This window comes from Aptenodytes patagonicus, chromosome 2, assembly GCF_965638725.1.
Source record: "Aptenodytes patagonicus chromosome 2, bAptPat1.pri.cur, whole genome shotgun sequence".
Lineage (NCBI taxonomy): Eukaryota > Metazoa > Chordata > Aves > Sphenisciformes > Spheniscidae > Aptenodytes > Aptenodytes patagonicus.
In genome coordinates, this window is record NC_134950.1 from 20698726 (window position 1) to 20713418 (window position 14693).

Consider the following 14693-nt stretch of genomic DNA (forward strand, 5'->3'; position numbering starts at 1 on the left):
TTCCTCCTTCTATACCTATTGCTGAAGAATTTAAGGGATGTTCAAGATATCAGTGGGAGCGGCTCTTCCTTGTTGCAGTACTTGCTCTGACTTTCAGCTCAGTGATGGCATTTCCCACCTCCCCCCTTTCAGCAGTATGAGAAAGTCCCTGGCTCTACCATCAATCAGAAAAGAGTGGTGCAGGTGGTTCAAGAAAGTGAAAAGAGACTGCTCTTGGCAGTGATGGAGGTAGCCAGCTGCATGGCAGAGAGGTGAAGGTCTGTAGGATACAAGGAGAAGAAAGGCAGGCCAGGATCTCATGCCTGTAATAAAGAAGGACTCATACCAGAGTAAGAAGGAGTCTGCAGGACTGAAGATAGAGCCTTCACCTCCTTAAAATCTCACTGACCCCTCCCAATCCCTGATCCATCCAAAATCCCACTGATTCTCTTTAGGCTTTCTTCTCTACCTGAAGCTCTACTGACGTTTTGTAGGCTGCTGCATAGATGTATCCTCTCTGGAAATCTGTTGGTACTTTCCTGTCTTCTTACCCCTTGCCAACCTTCGTAATACACCTTCAGTTTCTGCCAGGTCCCTCTTAAACTGTGGTGATGCCTCCTGGCACTTCCAAATATATCCATCTTGAACAGCGTAACAGCTGCATACTGATAATTTCCAATTTTTTCAACTTCTGTTCCCTTAAAAAAGGACAACTTAAGTTGCTCTGTGAATGTCAACAATTTCAAACAAAAATAAGGCACTGGACTGAGCTTGAGAGCCATTCTTTTTGCTTTATGCTCTGTAACAAATTTCTATCAGGCATGCATGAGAAAATGTTACCATATAATCCTATGATGATACTGATAAATACTCTTCTAAGAAAGGTCTGATAGGTTCCATTAGAGGCATCATGTTCAGTTCTAGAAGTGATTGCATCTCAGCTGTTGTGTGCACACATACCTACAAAAACAGTTACACACACTCATCCAGACTCCATGCAGTGAATGACGATATACCAACAAAATCAGCTAACATTAATTAATATTACTGCTTTCATTCTTGAAAGCATTCTGTTATTTCCACTTTTGAACTATTTTTTGTTAGAATCTATCCTCTTTCATCTAGTTAAAAGGCTTCTTTTGGTATGAAGTACTTAGTAAAACTTGTGCTATTGATACAGATCACCACTAAAGTGAAAGACAATTGCATAAAGCAATGTTTAGGATCACAGCCTTCATCTTAAAAATCTGTGTAAGAGTGCAAGTAGTGATAACATAAGCAGACACCAGACTTCTGCCAACACTGCAAAAGAGAGAACTCAGGGGAAAGCTAAAGTAGGAGCTGTATTTACAAAACAGCAGATGCAACACTTTGGTTGCAGTCCAAGTACTCTTGCACTCTTCTGGTTTAAGCATGCTTTGTAGGAATGCATGTTTGAGACATGCCTTTTGTTCTTTCCATTGAAATAAAGCTTATTTAGCAGTCACCTTTCCTTTTTCTGCCGGCCTAGTATTATTCTAAAGTAAACAGTATGCCAGAATATCAGCTGGTACATATCAGTGTAGCTTGATTGAGTTCATTTGCACCAGCTGAGCAGCTGAGGTTAAAAACGGATTTAGAAACAATTTTTGAGGAATCATCAAATCAGAATTAAATGGTTGCATTATGTTGCTATAACAACATAACGAGGACAATATAAATATTAATGTTTTTAATTTATCCTTAAGGTGTTAAATCAAACATCCAGACTTGAAATTCAGCTACTGGAAAACTCATTGTCAACGTACAAGCTAGAAAAACAGCTGCTACAACAGACACACGAAATCCTGAAAATTCATGAGAAAAACAGGTAAGAATGAGTAGTTGGTCTCTTACACTCTTTCTCTGTTCATCACAAAGTGGTCTGTGCATACTTTGTTCTAAGCAACTGATGAAATGGAAGAAGCAAATATGGTAAGTGGAAAGTATAGGTAATATTTATGAAATGGCTAAAAGAGCTAGGGTGTGAACTTACACTGTGTTAGCTCCTGTATGATAAATGAAAATTGATTTTTACCACTTTTCATATGCACTGTAAGTTTAAATCTCAGTTTGCTTCATGAAAACTTAGTTATATGACCAGAGTTCCTGCTACTGAAAAGCATAGGAATAACTTGTATGAGCACTTTCAAGTAGAAAAATATTAATAATAAATTATGAGATTATCAACTACCTTAAAGTGCATAAGAAACAGAAAATCTTCAGTAGTTCATCTTTCTAATTTTAACGGATACAAAGATCTAACATGTAGAAGGATCTCTCTCTCCCTTTGGACTCAATTGTATATAACATACTTGGAGCCATGATCCATTTAAAGAATAAGTGAATAATAAACATTTGGGGTTTACGTTGAAATGGAACAAAAAACTGTTTAGCAGCACATAACTTTTTAAGCAGTGAAGTGAGAGTCAAGGATAACTTCCGGTGTTGTCCCTTTCTGTGCTCTCTCTCACAGAGAGAGGTGCTTCTGTGACACAGGGACTCAGTACCTGAAGTCATTGGATTTAGCAATCCAGTATCTCAGAGAGCACGTGTAGTGGGTTGACCTTGTCTGGCTGCCAGATGCCCACCCAGCTGCTCTCTCACTTCTTCTCATCAACAGGACAGAGGAAGAAAATATGATGAAAAACCTTGTGGTCGAGATAAAGACAGGGAGATCACTTACCAGTTACTGTCATGGGCAAAACAGCCTTATTTATTGCCAATTAATAACAGTGTAGGATAGTGAGAAATAAAAATAAAACCAAAAAGACGTTTCCTCCCTACCTCCCCTTCTTCCCAGGCTCAGCGTCACTCCTGACTCTTCTACCTTCACCCCCTGAGCAATGCAGCGGTATGAGGAATGGGGGTTGTGATCACTTCACAATGCTTTGCCTCTCCTTCCTCATGCTCTTTCCCTTCTCCAGCGTGGTTCTTTCCCTCGGGCTGCAATCCTTCAGGATAAGATTGCTCCAACGTGGGCTCTCCACAGGCTGCAGTTTCCTTCTGGACATCTCCACCTGCTCCAGCGTGGGGCCCTCCATGGGAAATACCTGCTCCACCATGGTCTCTTCCATGGGCTGCAGGGTAACCTCTGCTCCAGTGCCTCCTCCCCTCCTTCTTCTCTGACCTTGGTGTCAGCGGCATTGTTTCTCTCACTTTTTTCCCTCACTCCTCACACTGTCATGTGATGTTTTTACCCTTTCTTAAATACGTTATCACAGAGGCACCACCACCTTGGCTGATGGGCTCAGCTGTGCCCTGGGTCTGTTGGAGCTGACAGGAACCGGCTGGAACCGGCTGTGTCCGGCACGGGGCAGCCCCGGCCTCTCCTCACAGAGGTCGCCCTGCAGCCCCCAAGCTGCCCAAATCTGGGCACCTGCACTCGATACAGCGAGTAAAGCCATTTTCCTTCTTGGCTGCTCTTCGGGAGACCTAAGGCTCATATTCCTGCCTCTGTAATGGCCAGGTTTAAGCAGGGAGGACAGAGAGTGCTTTCACTCCGCAGGTTCACTCTCGGCTCCCTTCTAGAAAGACCAACTGTGAGGTAAGTCTGACTAGGACTAGGGTTTCTATTTACTGTACCTACATTTGACATTGAAATAAGGCAAACACCTTTAAAAGTGAGGGAGCTACTGAAGGGTCCTGTACAAGCTTTAGTGGACTGTTTAAATTGAGATCAGACAGTTTGCCAAAAAAGGCAGCATGACTCCGGTGCTGCTGGACAGGAATCAGCAACTGAGGCGGAAAGGCCTTGCCCAGGGTTAGGAAGACTAACACCACAATAGGCAAGGAGCTACTGGGAAAAGAAGGCAAAGAACCAGATAATGATGAAAAATAGAAAAATGTTGTTACAAAGAAATGTATTTGCTAAATGTGTCTAGTTGCGAAGCTGGTCAAATAATATACCATTATTGCTACTGGTTATGAAAACCAGTTTAATGTGTTTAATATAAAAACTGTTTATAACCAGTAATTCCAGCAAATGTTATTCTGGAGAAGTTGGATCACATTGAAAACTCTTGCACTCCACAGATTTCCCTTGGCCAATTGGAAATATGGATAAATTAGCGTGGGATTAACTTTGACTTCAGCCATCTCAAAATTAAGTAATTCACCTAAACTGTGTATGTGGGCTCTCCCTGCAGTCCTCAGAGAGAGTAGGCATGTGCAGGAGGCAGTTCATTCTACATATTTTACAAACCTATTTCAATTTGGGATTAACCCAAGCATTAGTTAAGTATATAAATACTTGCATTTTTATCTGTTGCAATCTGGTTAGCAACAAAAATTTATTGGCTGCTCAAGAGACTGAGTCTTGTGTACTTAATAATCTGAATTTATTTATTTATCTTAGCAATGTGTCAGGGTGTAAAGCCTTCATGTCAGTAAACAAATAAGTTTTACTTAAGTTCACCTTTGACTTGGCTGACATTATAATGAAATGGTCTGTGGCATGACAAAATGGTCTGCCTTGGTTTTTCGGAAGAAAAGGAGGGGTGTGTTAAAAAGCACATTTTATACCCAGTTGTTTCTCTCAGAGGTATAGTTGCATGTGGATAAATGAAAAAGCACATGGAGTTTCATCTTGTAATGAAACAAGAACCTGGCATACACTGTCCACGTTCTGTTACTCTCTCCCTGGAAGTGATAAAATTAGGGAGAGGGCAGTGTTATAATTACACTAAAATGTGGATCATCAGCTCCTGTATCATCATCTACTCCTAACAAAGAACTGTATAATCTTGGCCTTGTAGATCCTGATCCTGAAATCAATTATGTGTGTGTCAGGTTCACTATGGGACAAATCTTGGTGATCTCAGCAGATACTAGGTTTCTGGACATGCCAATGATTTTAGCTTGCTTAACTTTAAACAGTACTTATAGATTACCCATTAGGCTATGTTCAGTAGTTCTTTGCAGTTAAAATACCTTCATCCCTCTCCATATCACTTTCACATCAATAAAACAGAGAAAACTCCTTTTATCCGCATTGCCTACGAGGACTGTAAGCTTTTTTGGAAAGGGTCTTTCTTTTGCAGTAGGTGTACACCACAATGGGAGCGAGTGTAGGAACTTATCATCGCAAAAATAATCAAAACAGATGGTGTACTGTGGGCAGATAATTTCTTTCTCTGTGCTAAAATTTCCTCTAAATAAAATAAAAATAATGATCTTAATCACTGTGCTGGTTTTGGCTGGGATAGAGTTAATTTTCTTCATAGTAGCTAGTATGAGGCTATGGTTTGGATTTGTGATGAAAACGGTGTTGATAACACAGGGATGTTTTACCTATTGCTGAGCAGTGTTTACACAGTGTCAAGGCCTTTCCTGCTTCTCACACCACCCCACCAGCGAGTAGGCTGGGGGTGCACAAGAAGCTGGGAGGGGACACAGCTGGGACGGCTGACCCCAACTGGCCAAAGGGATATTCCATACCATGTGACGTCATGCTCAGCATATAAAGCTGGGGGAAGAAGAAGGAAGGGAGGGACCTTTGGAGTGATGGCGTTTGTCTTCCCAAGTAACCGTTACGCGTGATGGAGCCCTGCTTTCCTGGAGATGGCTGAACACCTGCCTGCCCATGGAAAGTAGTGAATGAATTCCTTGTTTTGCTTTACCTGTTAAACTGTCTTTATCTCAACCCATAAGTTTTCTCACTTTTACCCTTCCAATTCTCTCCCCCATCCCACCTGGGGGGGAGTAAGCGAGCAGCTGTGTGGTGCTTAGTTGCTGGCTGGGGTTAAACCATGACAATCGCTTTCAAAGAACTTGATTTCAGATGATAGTAATGTAAAATCTTATAGTAATAATCACCGATCGTTGATGTACTACATTAACTTGTATATTATCCTTAAATAAAATGAACACAGCATATCAACAGGGGACCAATGCATGTTCTTTAGACTAGAAATTTATCTATTCTTGGCCTTTCTCTTTACTTCCTGCCTCTGCTGGAAAGAGTGGCCAATTTTTTTCTTTTTATCTCACTGAATTGAAAGATATTCCATGGCATAAGTAGACTCACGTTTGCCCCAGAATCATGTTTCTATTGAGTGCTCTCGTGCCATAAATAATTTAGTTTTGTGGGTTCCCACCCACTATAATGTAAATGGTGGTTTCTTCCATTGCCTTTTTTTCTCCCACAAGAGCTTTCTGAAAACTGTTTTGATTTATTCTTGAAAGATTTCCCTGCTTAAGTGCCTTTATGAGCCCCCTTTTTCTTTTTTCCAGTATACCAGCTGCATTTAACTTATTGTGTGCCATTTGCTTCAATATGCAAGTGTGAAAACAACTTTTTATTTACTCAAATGAAACAAATGAGGAAAAATATAATGGAATTCTAGATCTTCCAGCTATAAATAGTGGAAGCAAAATTTAAACATAAAATTCAGTTTGAATTTGCAGACAATCAAACTAGATTAACACGTTCAGTACAAGAACTGTTGTATCCTATGAAAGGCAAGGGCTCAAGAATGATTCCTGAATTTCCATCTGTGTGAAAGATGAAGAAACACAATATGTCTATTTGCAGATTTGCATATACTAAAAAGATAAATCCAGATTTTTCACTTCACTTTTGTGTTTTCAGTGGAATTATCTTGTCACTGGTATAAAAAATAAGCTTACTAATGCTAAGTGACCAATTACTTTACTGGTCTTAAGCAATATGGGGACACGTATTTTTATATTTCCTTAAACTGATCAGACAATATCAGACCACCAAGGTAAGTATGAGTGATCAGCACCTAATGATACAGGGAAAATTTGACTCACATAAAGGCAAGTACGAAGAAGCTGTCTCAATGAGAAACTACTGTTCTTGCACTCAAAACTAAGCATTTAAATCTTCTACCTGTTTGTCTTCCCATACATACATAATACAAGAGAACCACATGTATACAGCCAAATATTTTTTTTCTAGTGTGACATTACTTTTCTTTATTTATTGAATAGATCAACAAAGTAAATGTTTTTATCTGTATTTTTAATAAATCCAGATTTTTTAAAAGATTATTTTAATGCAAAAGATGTCCATCTCTAAGATCTGGTCTATGTCCTGTTCTCATATGTCTGAACTGAGGCCTCTGAAAACAAGGATAAAAAAAAAAAATCTCTTAAACTGCCATGGTCTGGAATGGATTAGTGAATAAACTACCTACCTTATAAAGCAGATTGTCTAAACCAGACTTTCCTTCCTCCCCAGTGAGCTACCAGAGTGCTTTCTATATATTCTACTTTGTCACCTTTCAAAATGACAGCAGCTTTCACTGGAAGTCATTCTTTGACTTCTGTACGGACCTTCTACCCTCTCCAGCATTATCAGAGGGCTTTTTTTGAATCAGCTGGACACAGCACAGTTGCACTGAGGCATCCCACTGGCTTATAACCTGACAAAGTTAACACATCATTTGTATGGTTGAAAATAGATTCCTAGCCTCGCCAAGATCAGTAGGTTAGACATTGAACATGGTTAACCTTTAGGAAAATTAAGTTTGTCTGGGTTTGGGGGGTGTGTGTGTGTTTGTTTTTAATCTAATTGTCTTCTAGATAATTACTCCAGAGTCATTGTCCAATGGATAGTATTGGTATTTATCCGTATTAACAACATTTGTTTCTTCACAACTTCATTCTGTTCCCCAAATGCCTGATTTGTTTCCCCAAATTGAAGGCTACAGTTATAAAAAACACATATACATATACATATGTGTATGTGTGTGTGTATATATATATGTATATATATGATGCTTCTAGTGAATGGTGATTTATTTTTATTGTAAGAATTGTAGTTCCCATGACCGCTTCATCTGTTTAGGTCAGTAATATTTTCAAACATATAGGAATTTCAAACATAGAGGAAATGTATAGGAATTTCAAATGTATAGGAAACGTATACAGTAAACTTACTGCAAAAAAGAGCCAGTCATTACATCATGCCCATAACATTTTACTGGAAAGTGTTATAAAAGAATGTTATATAACAATTTCAATCAACCTTTACAGATTGTTGGATTAATTGGTATAGAGACAGCCTTCTTTTTGTTTCCTTTAATATTTTATGTCAGCAATACTCATTAATGAAAACTAGTAGAAATATTTTCATTTTAACTCTGTCTTCACAATGCCTCTTTAAAAAATTGAGAAAATATCTTTACCAAGCACTGAGAAAAGTTATTTCTCCATGGTATTTGTCTATTAAAAATTGTCTGATGTCACAAGGAAAAAAGAGAGAACAGAGTGATCTCACAAGTCTTAACAAAAAATAAAATCTAAATGTCTTTGTAATTGCTTTCAATCTGTTTCAAGATTTTTTGATGAGGTTTCTAGCACTTTTTTTTTTTTCATTTAAATGAGCTATACTAAATATGAATGTAACAATACAAGTGAAAAATTCTGGCCACACTGGAGTCAAAGGCCATAACAGCAGCTTTTCTCATGCCGTTTAAGGTTTTCTTCCTTTTGGAACAGGCCAGTGCAGAAATTCCCAATCTATGTGAAGTTATTGCTTTTGTTCATTTGGAGCTTTGACCAAAGGTTTCTCATCAATTCTTAGTAAAACACAATGACTGTTTTGGATTTCTCCCAGGAATACAGGGAGTGGTCCTATCCTCAGAACTTATTCTTATGTGTTGTAGATTTATGGATATAGAAAGATCATTGCAGAAATGCATATGCATTCCTTAAAATAGCTTAGTTTTGCAGTTTATAATAACAGGACTTTTAATCTACATAGAAAACTGTAAAGGAACCAAGTGCTGCAACACTCCCATCTTTCTACCACATGTTGACACACTACTCATAAATATTAGGATGTATTATTACTAAAGCTGTAAAACATCTGCTTGCTGTCTGTCTCTGTAGATGCCAAACTGGGAAGCTCTAAACATTCTTCCTTCTTGCTTGACATGGCCAGCGTTGCTACAAATAAGACTGTCATCACCATGGGTTCATTTACTCTGGTCTTAGGCTACGGTGGGAAACAAATAATGCAATGCACAAATTGTGGCTGTCAAAGGTTCTTTCTTTTACATGAAATCATTCAGGTATGGAAATCATTTAAATGTGGACATGCAGATAGGATGCTGTGGAATTAGGGAAATGCCCTGTACTGTACTAGGATATGGACAAATATAAAGGGAACTTTTTTTGTCTTTACTTACCATTTAACTATAAAGCAATATTCTGGTTTCAAGAATGGCATCTTCTCTTACATTGACAATACACAACATTTTCAATAGACTGTAAGATGTCAGACTGGGATGTGGCCACACCTAGCGCCCATTCTATCACAAACTGTGCCCAGGGCCCACCTTGTTCCTATCCAAAGTGCATTGATATAACTTATAGTCTATCAGAAAAGTTAAAATCTAGAGTCAAAATGAGCATTTCAATAATTTCCATGAAAAAGTGGACAGAACTGATAAAATTCACATAGAACATTTTTTTTTAATTTTGTTTAACAGTATTTTATGACTAAACCCAGTTCCATCAGAACATTTTCAACCACTTCTGCCTAACTAAACTAATTAGTCTGACCTTCTGCATAACAAAGCGCAAAGACTTCCATGTAAATATTCTCAAAAAAAAATCCATATGAGTCTAGAGCATAAAGGCATCGTGTTTAATGTTAGAGTTCAAGTAATGAAAAAAATCCGTTACAGGCCTGATAAGGTGTTAAAATAATTTATTTTCTTTGGCTTCAAAATCCGTACTTTGTTTCAGATTGAAACTTTCTATCATCTGATTCCAGTCCACTGAATCTTGTTATGCTTTTGTTACTAATTAATGAGCCTTTTAGAATGACATATCATGTTCCCCTTTGCGTTTGGGACCCCACGAAGAAGTGTTTTCCCTTCCCATCTTTTCTTTTTTTCCCTCTTTACCCAGATCCTTCTGGTTTCACAGAACTGAATATGTTGTTATTACAATGTATATTTTCTTCAGTATCTTTGTAAGTCCCACATTTATAACATTTCAGAAAAAGAGGTTTGCCGCTTGGTTTCTTTATTTAAAAAAAAAAAAAAAAGTTTTATATTACTCTAGCTTGTACAGCAAATCCAGGGCCTGAATTTAATCTTTGCATTTTTATCATTTGTAACAGCTCATATTAAGGCTCCATGATATCTAGTAGAAACAACTCCATATGGATTTTATTACATTCTTCAGTTAGGTTAAATGACCTGAAATTATGCAGGCATTTTGCCACTGATCTATTATCCAGAAGTAAAAACAAAGGTGGGGGGAGAGTGCAAATAAATAAAACCTAAGACTGACTTGAACAGGAAGCAGTTTGTTGGCAAGTTTGTAACCACCAGTTGGTTTATGGGCATGAGAAACACCTTTTTTGGTGTATACAGTAGAATTACTGAACAGAAAGTAGCAGAGGGATTGAATTAATTCCCTTCTCTAATGTTAATAAAATCTTTCTGCTAAACCCCCACCACAGCATCAAAGCACTGGCCTGAAAAGAGTGCTTGTTCACTGTTGACAGATATTAGCTGTCCTTTATGTCTACAACTCCTCTATTCTTCTAGATATAGTCTGACATGCCTTTGATCTTTGTAAATTGTACACTTCCGACAGGACAGAGAGGGTACTAGAAAAAGAATATGAGTTAGTAGAAAGTGTTTCCATACATGTGTAAAATGGTTTATAAAAAATGGATGTAAGCAAGTCACATAGTAGGATGCCCAACAGTTTTCTGTCTGAGGAGCCTTTTGTGGAACCAGAGAAGGCAGGGGGGAATATCTGTGTGGACTCAAGGAAAACAAAGGAACCCTACCTTAAAATGCAAACTTCTGACTTATCTTTTGGGGGAACAATACTATTCTTAATGTGAAAGCAGATACCACTCATCTGGTGCACAGTTCCTTTCCCAGCTTCACAGGCCACATCAAATGGTACTTTTATTGCGGGTTCCATATCCCTTGATGGTACTCCATAGCTCCTAATGCTTATCTTCCATTCAGTGGTAAGGCCCTTCACAAACTCTTCCTTAGTTTACCCCTGATTTTTGTCTCTTATCATGTTGACCCATCCACACTACCAATGATGTCCTCTTCAATGCCCTGCTCTTCTCCCTCCTTTGCCTACCTTAGGTTTTTCTGCCTGAACTTCTATATAGAAATGTGTTACTGGCCCTATGCTTGTGCACTTGGATGTAACAACTAGGTATACAGTTCCATGCACTTTGCTCTAAGCACTACAGCGTGCAAACATCACAACACGGAACCTTAGAGAGCCGTTTTATTTGGCTGCTTGATAGAGGAAATCAATGGGCTGAATTAGAAGACGTGACATTTTTAGAATAAATGATTTATGTACTGAATTCTATGGTGAAAAATAAAATAGTTTTGTTTTCTGTATTAATAAATATGTTGGCATGAAATAATATCTACTAATTGTTTTATTTCATTTTAGTTTACTTGAGCACAGAATTTTAGAAATGGAAGAAAGGCATAAAGAGGAGCTGGACACTTTAAAGGAGGAAAAAGAGAACCTACAAAGCTTGGTCACACGACAAAGCTACATAATCCAGGAACTAGAGAAGCAGTTAAACAAGGCAACAAGCAATAACAGTGTCCTGCAGAAACAGCAGCTTGAACTGATGGATACAGTTCATACTCTGATCACCCTCTGTTCCAAGGAAGGAGGTAAGAAAGTAGCATTACAAAACATTAGAAGTACTGGGAAATTTCTTCTGAAAGAAGTCCTGAATTTTTGGAAAGGCAGAACTTAATGAGCTTATTCCAAGAAAGAAAAGGACATTATAATTGAGGACAAAAGAGCTGATGAGAACCCACAAATCAAACAAGGTTCAGACAGTGCTGAGGCCAACCCTTGTACTAATGGCCATTTTTGATTTTTTGAATTTAATATCATTGAGTTGTTATACTTTGACCATAGCTGTTGTAGGCCATAATTCCATTGACTTCACATTAGCAATACTGATTTGTTCCTCTGAGCATCTCTCTCATTCTGCTGGGAGTAATCCAACCAATCGTGGATGTTAATTTTATGGATGCCTATCTCTAATTTACTCTAGACTTCCTTTACAATCAATGGAGAGAACAGGGTACTAAACAAAGCAAAGTAACCCAGAACTTTATACATATATGTGGGTTATAATGTTGATTAACTTAGATGTAGGAACTTATGGTGCTGTAGACATCCAAAAGATGAATCTCTTCTCTTGAATGAGATTTTATTTATAATAAGGGATCATTTTTCTTCCTTCTGCCTTGCTGGATTTGGTTTGTTTGTTTGTTTCTGGGTGAATTAGGCACACTACAAACACAGAAGATAGAAATAACGTCTTTTGAAAGAAGGGGTTGACAAAGACTCTAGGACAATTCTCCTCAAGTCTGCCTTTTTTAGTAAACAGGTTTCTTACAGAGACTGAGAAAGAAATTCAGGTAGGATTTAAATATTCAAATGCTAAAGACACTGCAGAATGTCTCTGGAAAGAAATTCTTTTCATCAGAACTAGTCAAGGGAGATGGCTGAATGGAGACCGCTGTAAAGAATGGAGACCGCTGTAAAGGATGGAAATGGGGCACTGGAAAGAACAAATTAGTAACTATGAAAAACAAGGCAAAGCCATACAGAAGAAAGGGAGGAAGAAACGTAAGGGAGAATATGAGAGAAAAGCCGTATGCTAAGAATAACAGCTAAAAGGGGATTAACAGCTGTGTCTGGTATGGCACGCAGAGGGTTAAAAATACTGGGGGAAATAAAGTTGAGGAAAGAAAATAATATCCATCTGGGAAGAAGCCATCAAAACCCTTCTGAGAAAGGGTACAGGGTAAACTTAGAAACTGCAGATGTGCGAATTGTGCTAGTCATTCAGTGAGCGTGGAAGCATGGATGAAAGAGGCCTATGTGAGGTTAAGTACCAGCAGTCCAAAGAGCCCAACGTATTTGCTCATTGTAATTCTAGAGCTCTAAGTGCCATAAATTATCTAAAAAACAAAAAGCAAAAAACAAACAAAACGCCCAAACAACAACCCCACCCCCCCAATCAAAACCTTGTCACCTGCATCATTATTCAATACTCTGTTTAAGAGGTAGAAGGACATATTAGATCATTCAAACTATTCAGCTCAAGGCAGTGTGGGTTTGCTCTCTACTATATATTCCCATGCAACTTGTGTGGCTTAAGTCTGAACTGTTCCAGTGACGAGGATTACATCTCTTCCTTTGGAAGTGTTGCATGCTTGGGCCTGTGTTGATAGACTACTTTTTTTTTTTAAATTTTTTTCCCCCTCATGTTCATTCTAAATGTTCCCCTCTGCTTATTCTGTTATACTGTTCCCCAGCATTTTGAATTAAATAACACCCTTCATAGTAGGCTGTTCTCATATCAGTAGAGAAACATTGTGATGCAATGCAAATCCTTTATTATGTTTTACGGTCTTTTGGCAAAGAAACCTGGCAAAGCTGTGTTCAGAGTGTTCTAATAGAGCTCAGGAGTACTTTAAAATTAATATCAAAATGAAAGATATATTATTCTCATACAGAGATATACTGCAAGCTCTTTTTAAGGTTAGAAACAGATTATCTAATAATTTTGAATTTGATTCAAAGAAAAAAACCAAACAGACCAACCTTTTTCCTAAACTTGGTTTCCTCAGCTGCTTCTTATAAAAACTTTGAGTGAGGATTACAGAAGTGAATGTTTAAAATTGGACTCCTGGGTACAAATTCAGGTGCCTGAAAACCTGAATTTTCAGCAGTATTTTTACTTCTGAGGAACTGTGGAAGTAAAAGATGCTCAGCAAAGTTAAATGCCTAATATAATTTTAATAGCCTAACTCAAACTCTTGATTTTGCACTCCATTACCTTTTGTGTATTAACATGGTTAGAATTTCCCTTGGATACCTTTTTTATTTAAAGAGAATAATTTAAAGAGAAATAATTGCAGAAATGTTTCCACTTACTGTCTATTTAAGTCTAGCTGACCAACATTTTTGGTAAGAGTATTCATAGCTGAAAAAGGAGCCAGACAGTTTAAGTTAAAATAACAATATTACCCTGGAGCACAAGACCACTCTAATGAAGGCTGAATACTAAATCATTTGGTTGTACCAAAAAATAATACCAGCTTCAGTCTGTGCAAATATATGTTGAAGATGGAAAAGTATGTATGCTAGGAAGTACAACTGGAGCTACTCTAAATTCAGACAAAAATACAAAGTTTAGATTGTCTTACACAAGTCTTTATGTGTGCACTAATGTTTAAAACATAAAATATGCTGTGAGAACTGGTGTTTATTTGGAGATAGAGAATAACAAAATGCAATACATAAGTCAGTGACACCAGTTCTGTCTTACACTTTGGTAAATCTCAGTCATCTAATTTCATAAGGGATATAGCAGAAGTGGAAATGATCTAGAAAAGAATAAGACAATGGAAATAATTAAAGACCTGGAACGATTTCCATATGAGGAGAGAGAGCTGTAACATACAGAGCTATTAGATGGGAAAGAAGGTATGTGGGATGCCATTATGGAAGCATACAAAATAACTAATGGTAGGTTACAGCCAGTAACATTGAGAGATATTTTCCATTGATAAAAGACTGTACTTGATTAAGTTAAGGTTGCTAGATATCATTGAGATTGATAAAGATTTTTGAATTATTAGAAAGCTGAAGAGCTAGCAAAGGATGGGTCTCCTTAAAAACTTCAGGCT

General features: G+C 37.8%; 1 protein-coding gene across 1 annotated transcript in view; it reads left to right on the forward strand.

Annotated features, from left to right (window-relative positions):
- ANGPT1 (angiopoietin 1) overlaps positions 1-14693 on the forward strand; it is a 175427-nt gene that overhangs the window by 79036 nt on the left and 81698 nt on the right. Inside the window, exons 3-4 of the mRNA XM_076329237.1 lie at positions 1707-1828; positions 11419-11651. Of these exons, the coding sequence (XP_076185352.1) occupies positions 1707-1828; positions 11419-11651 (355 nt within the window). The remainder of the gene's footprint in view (positions 1-1706; positions 1829-11418; positions 11652-14693) is intronic.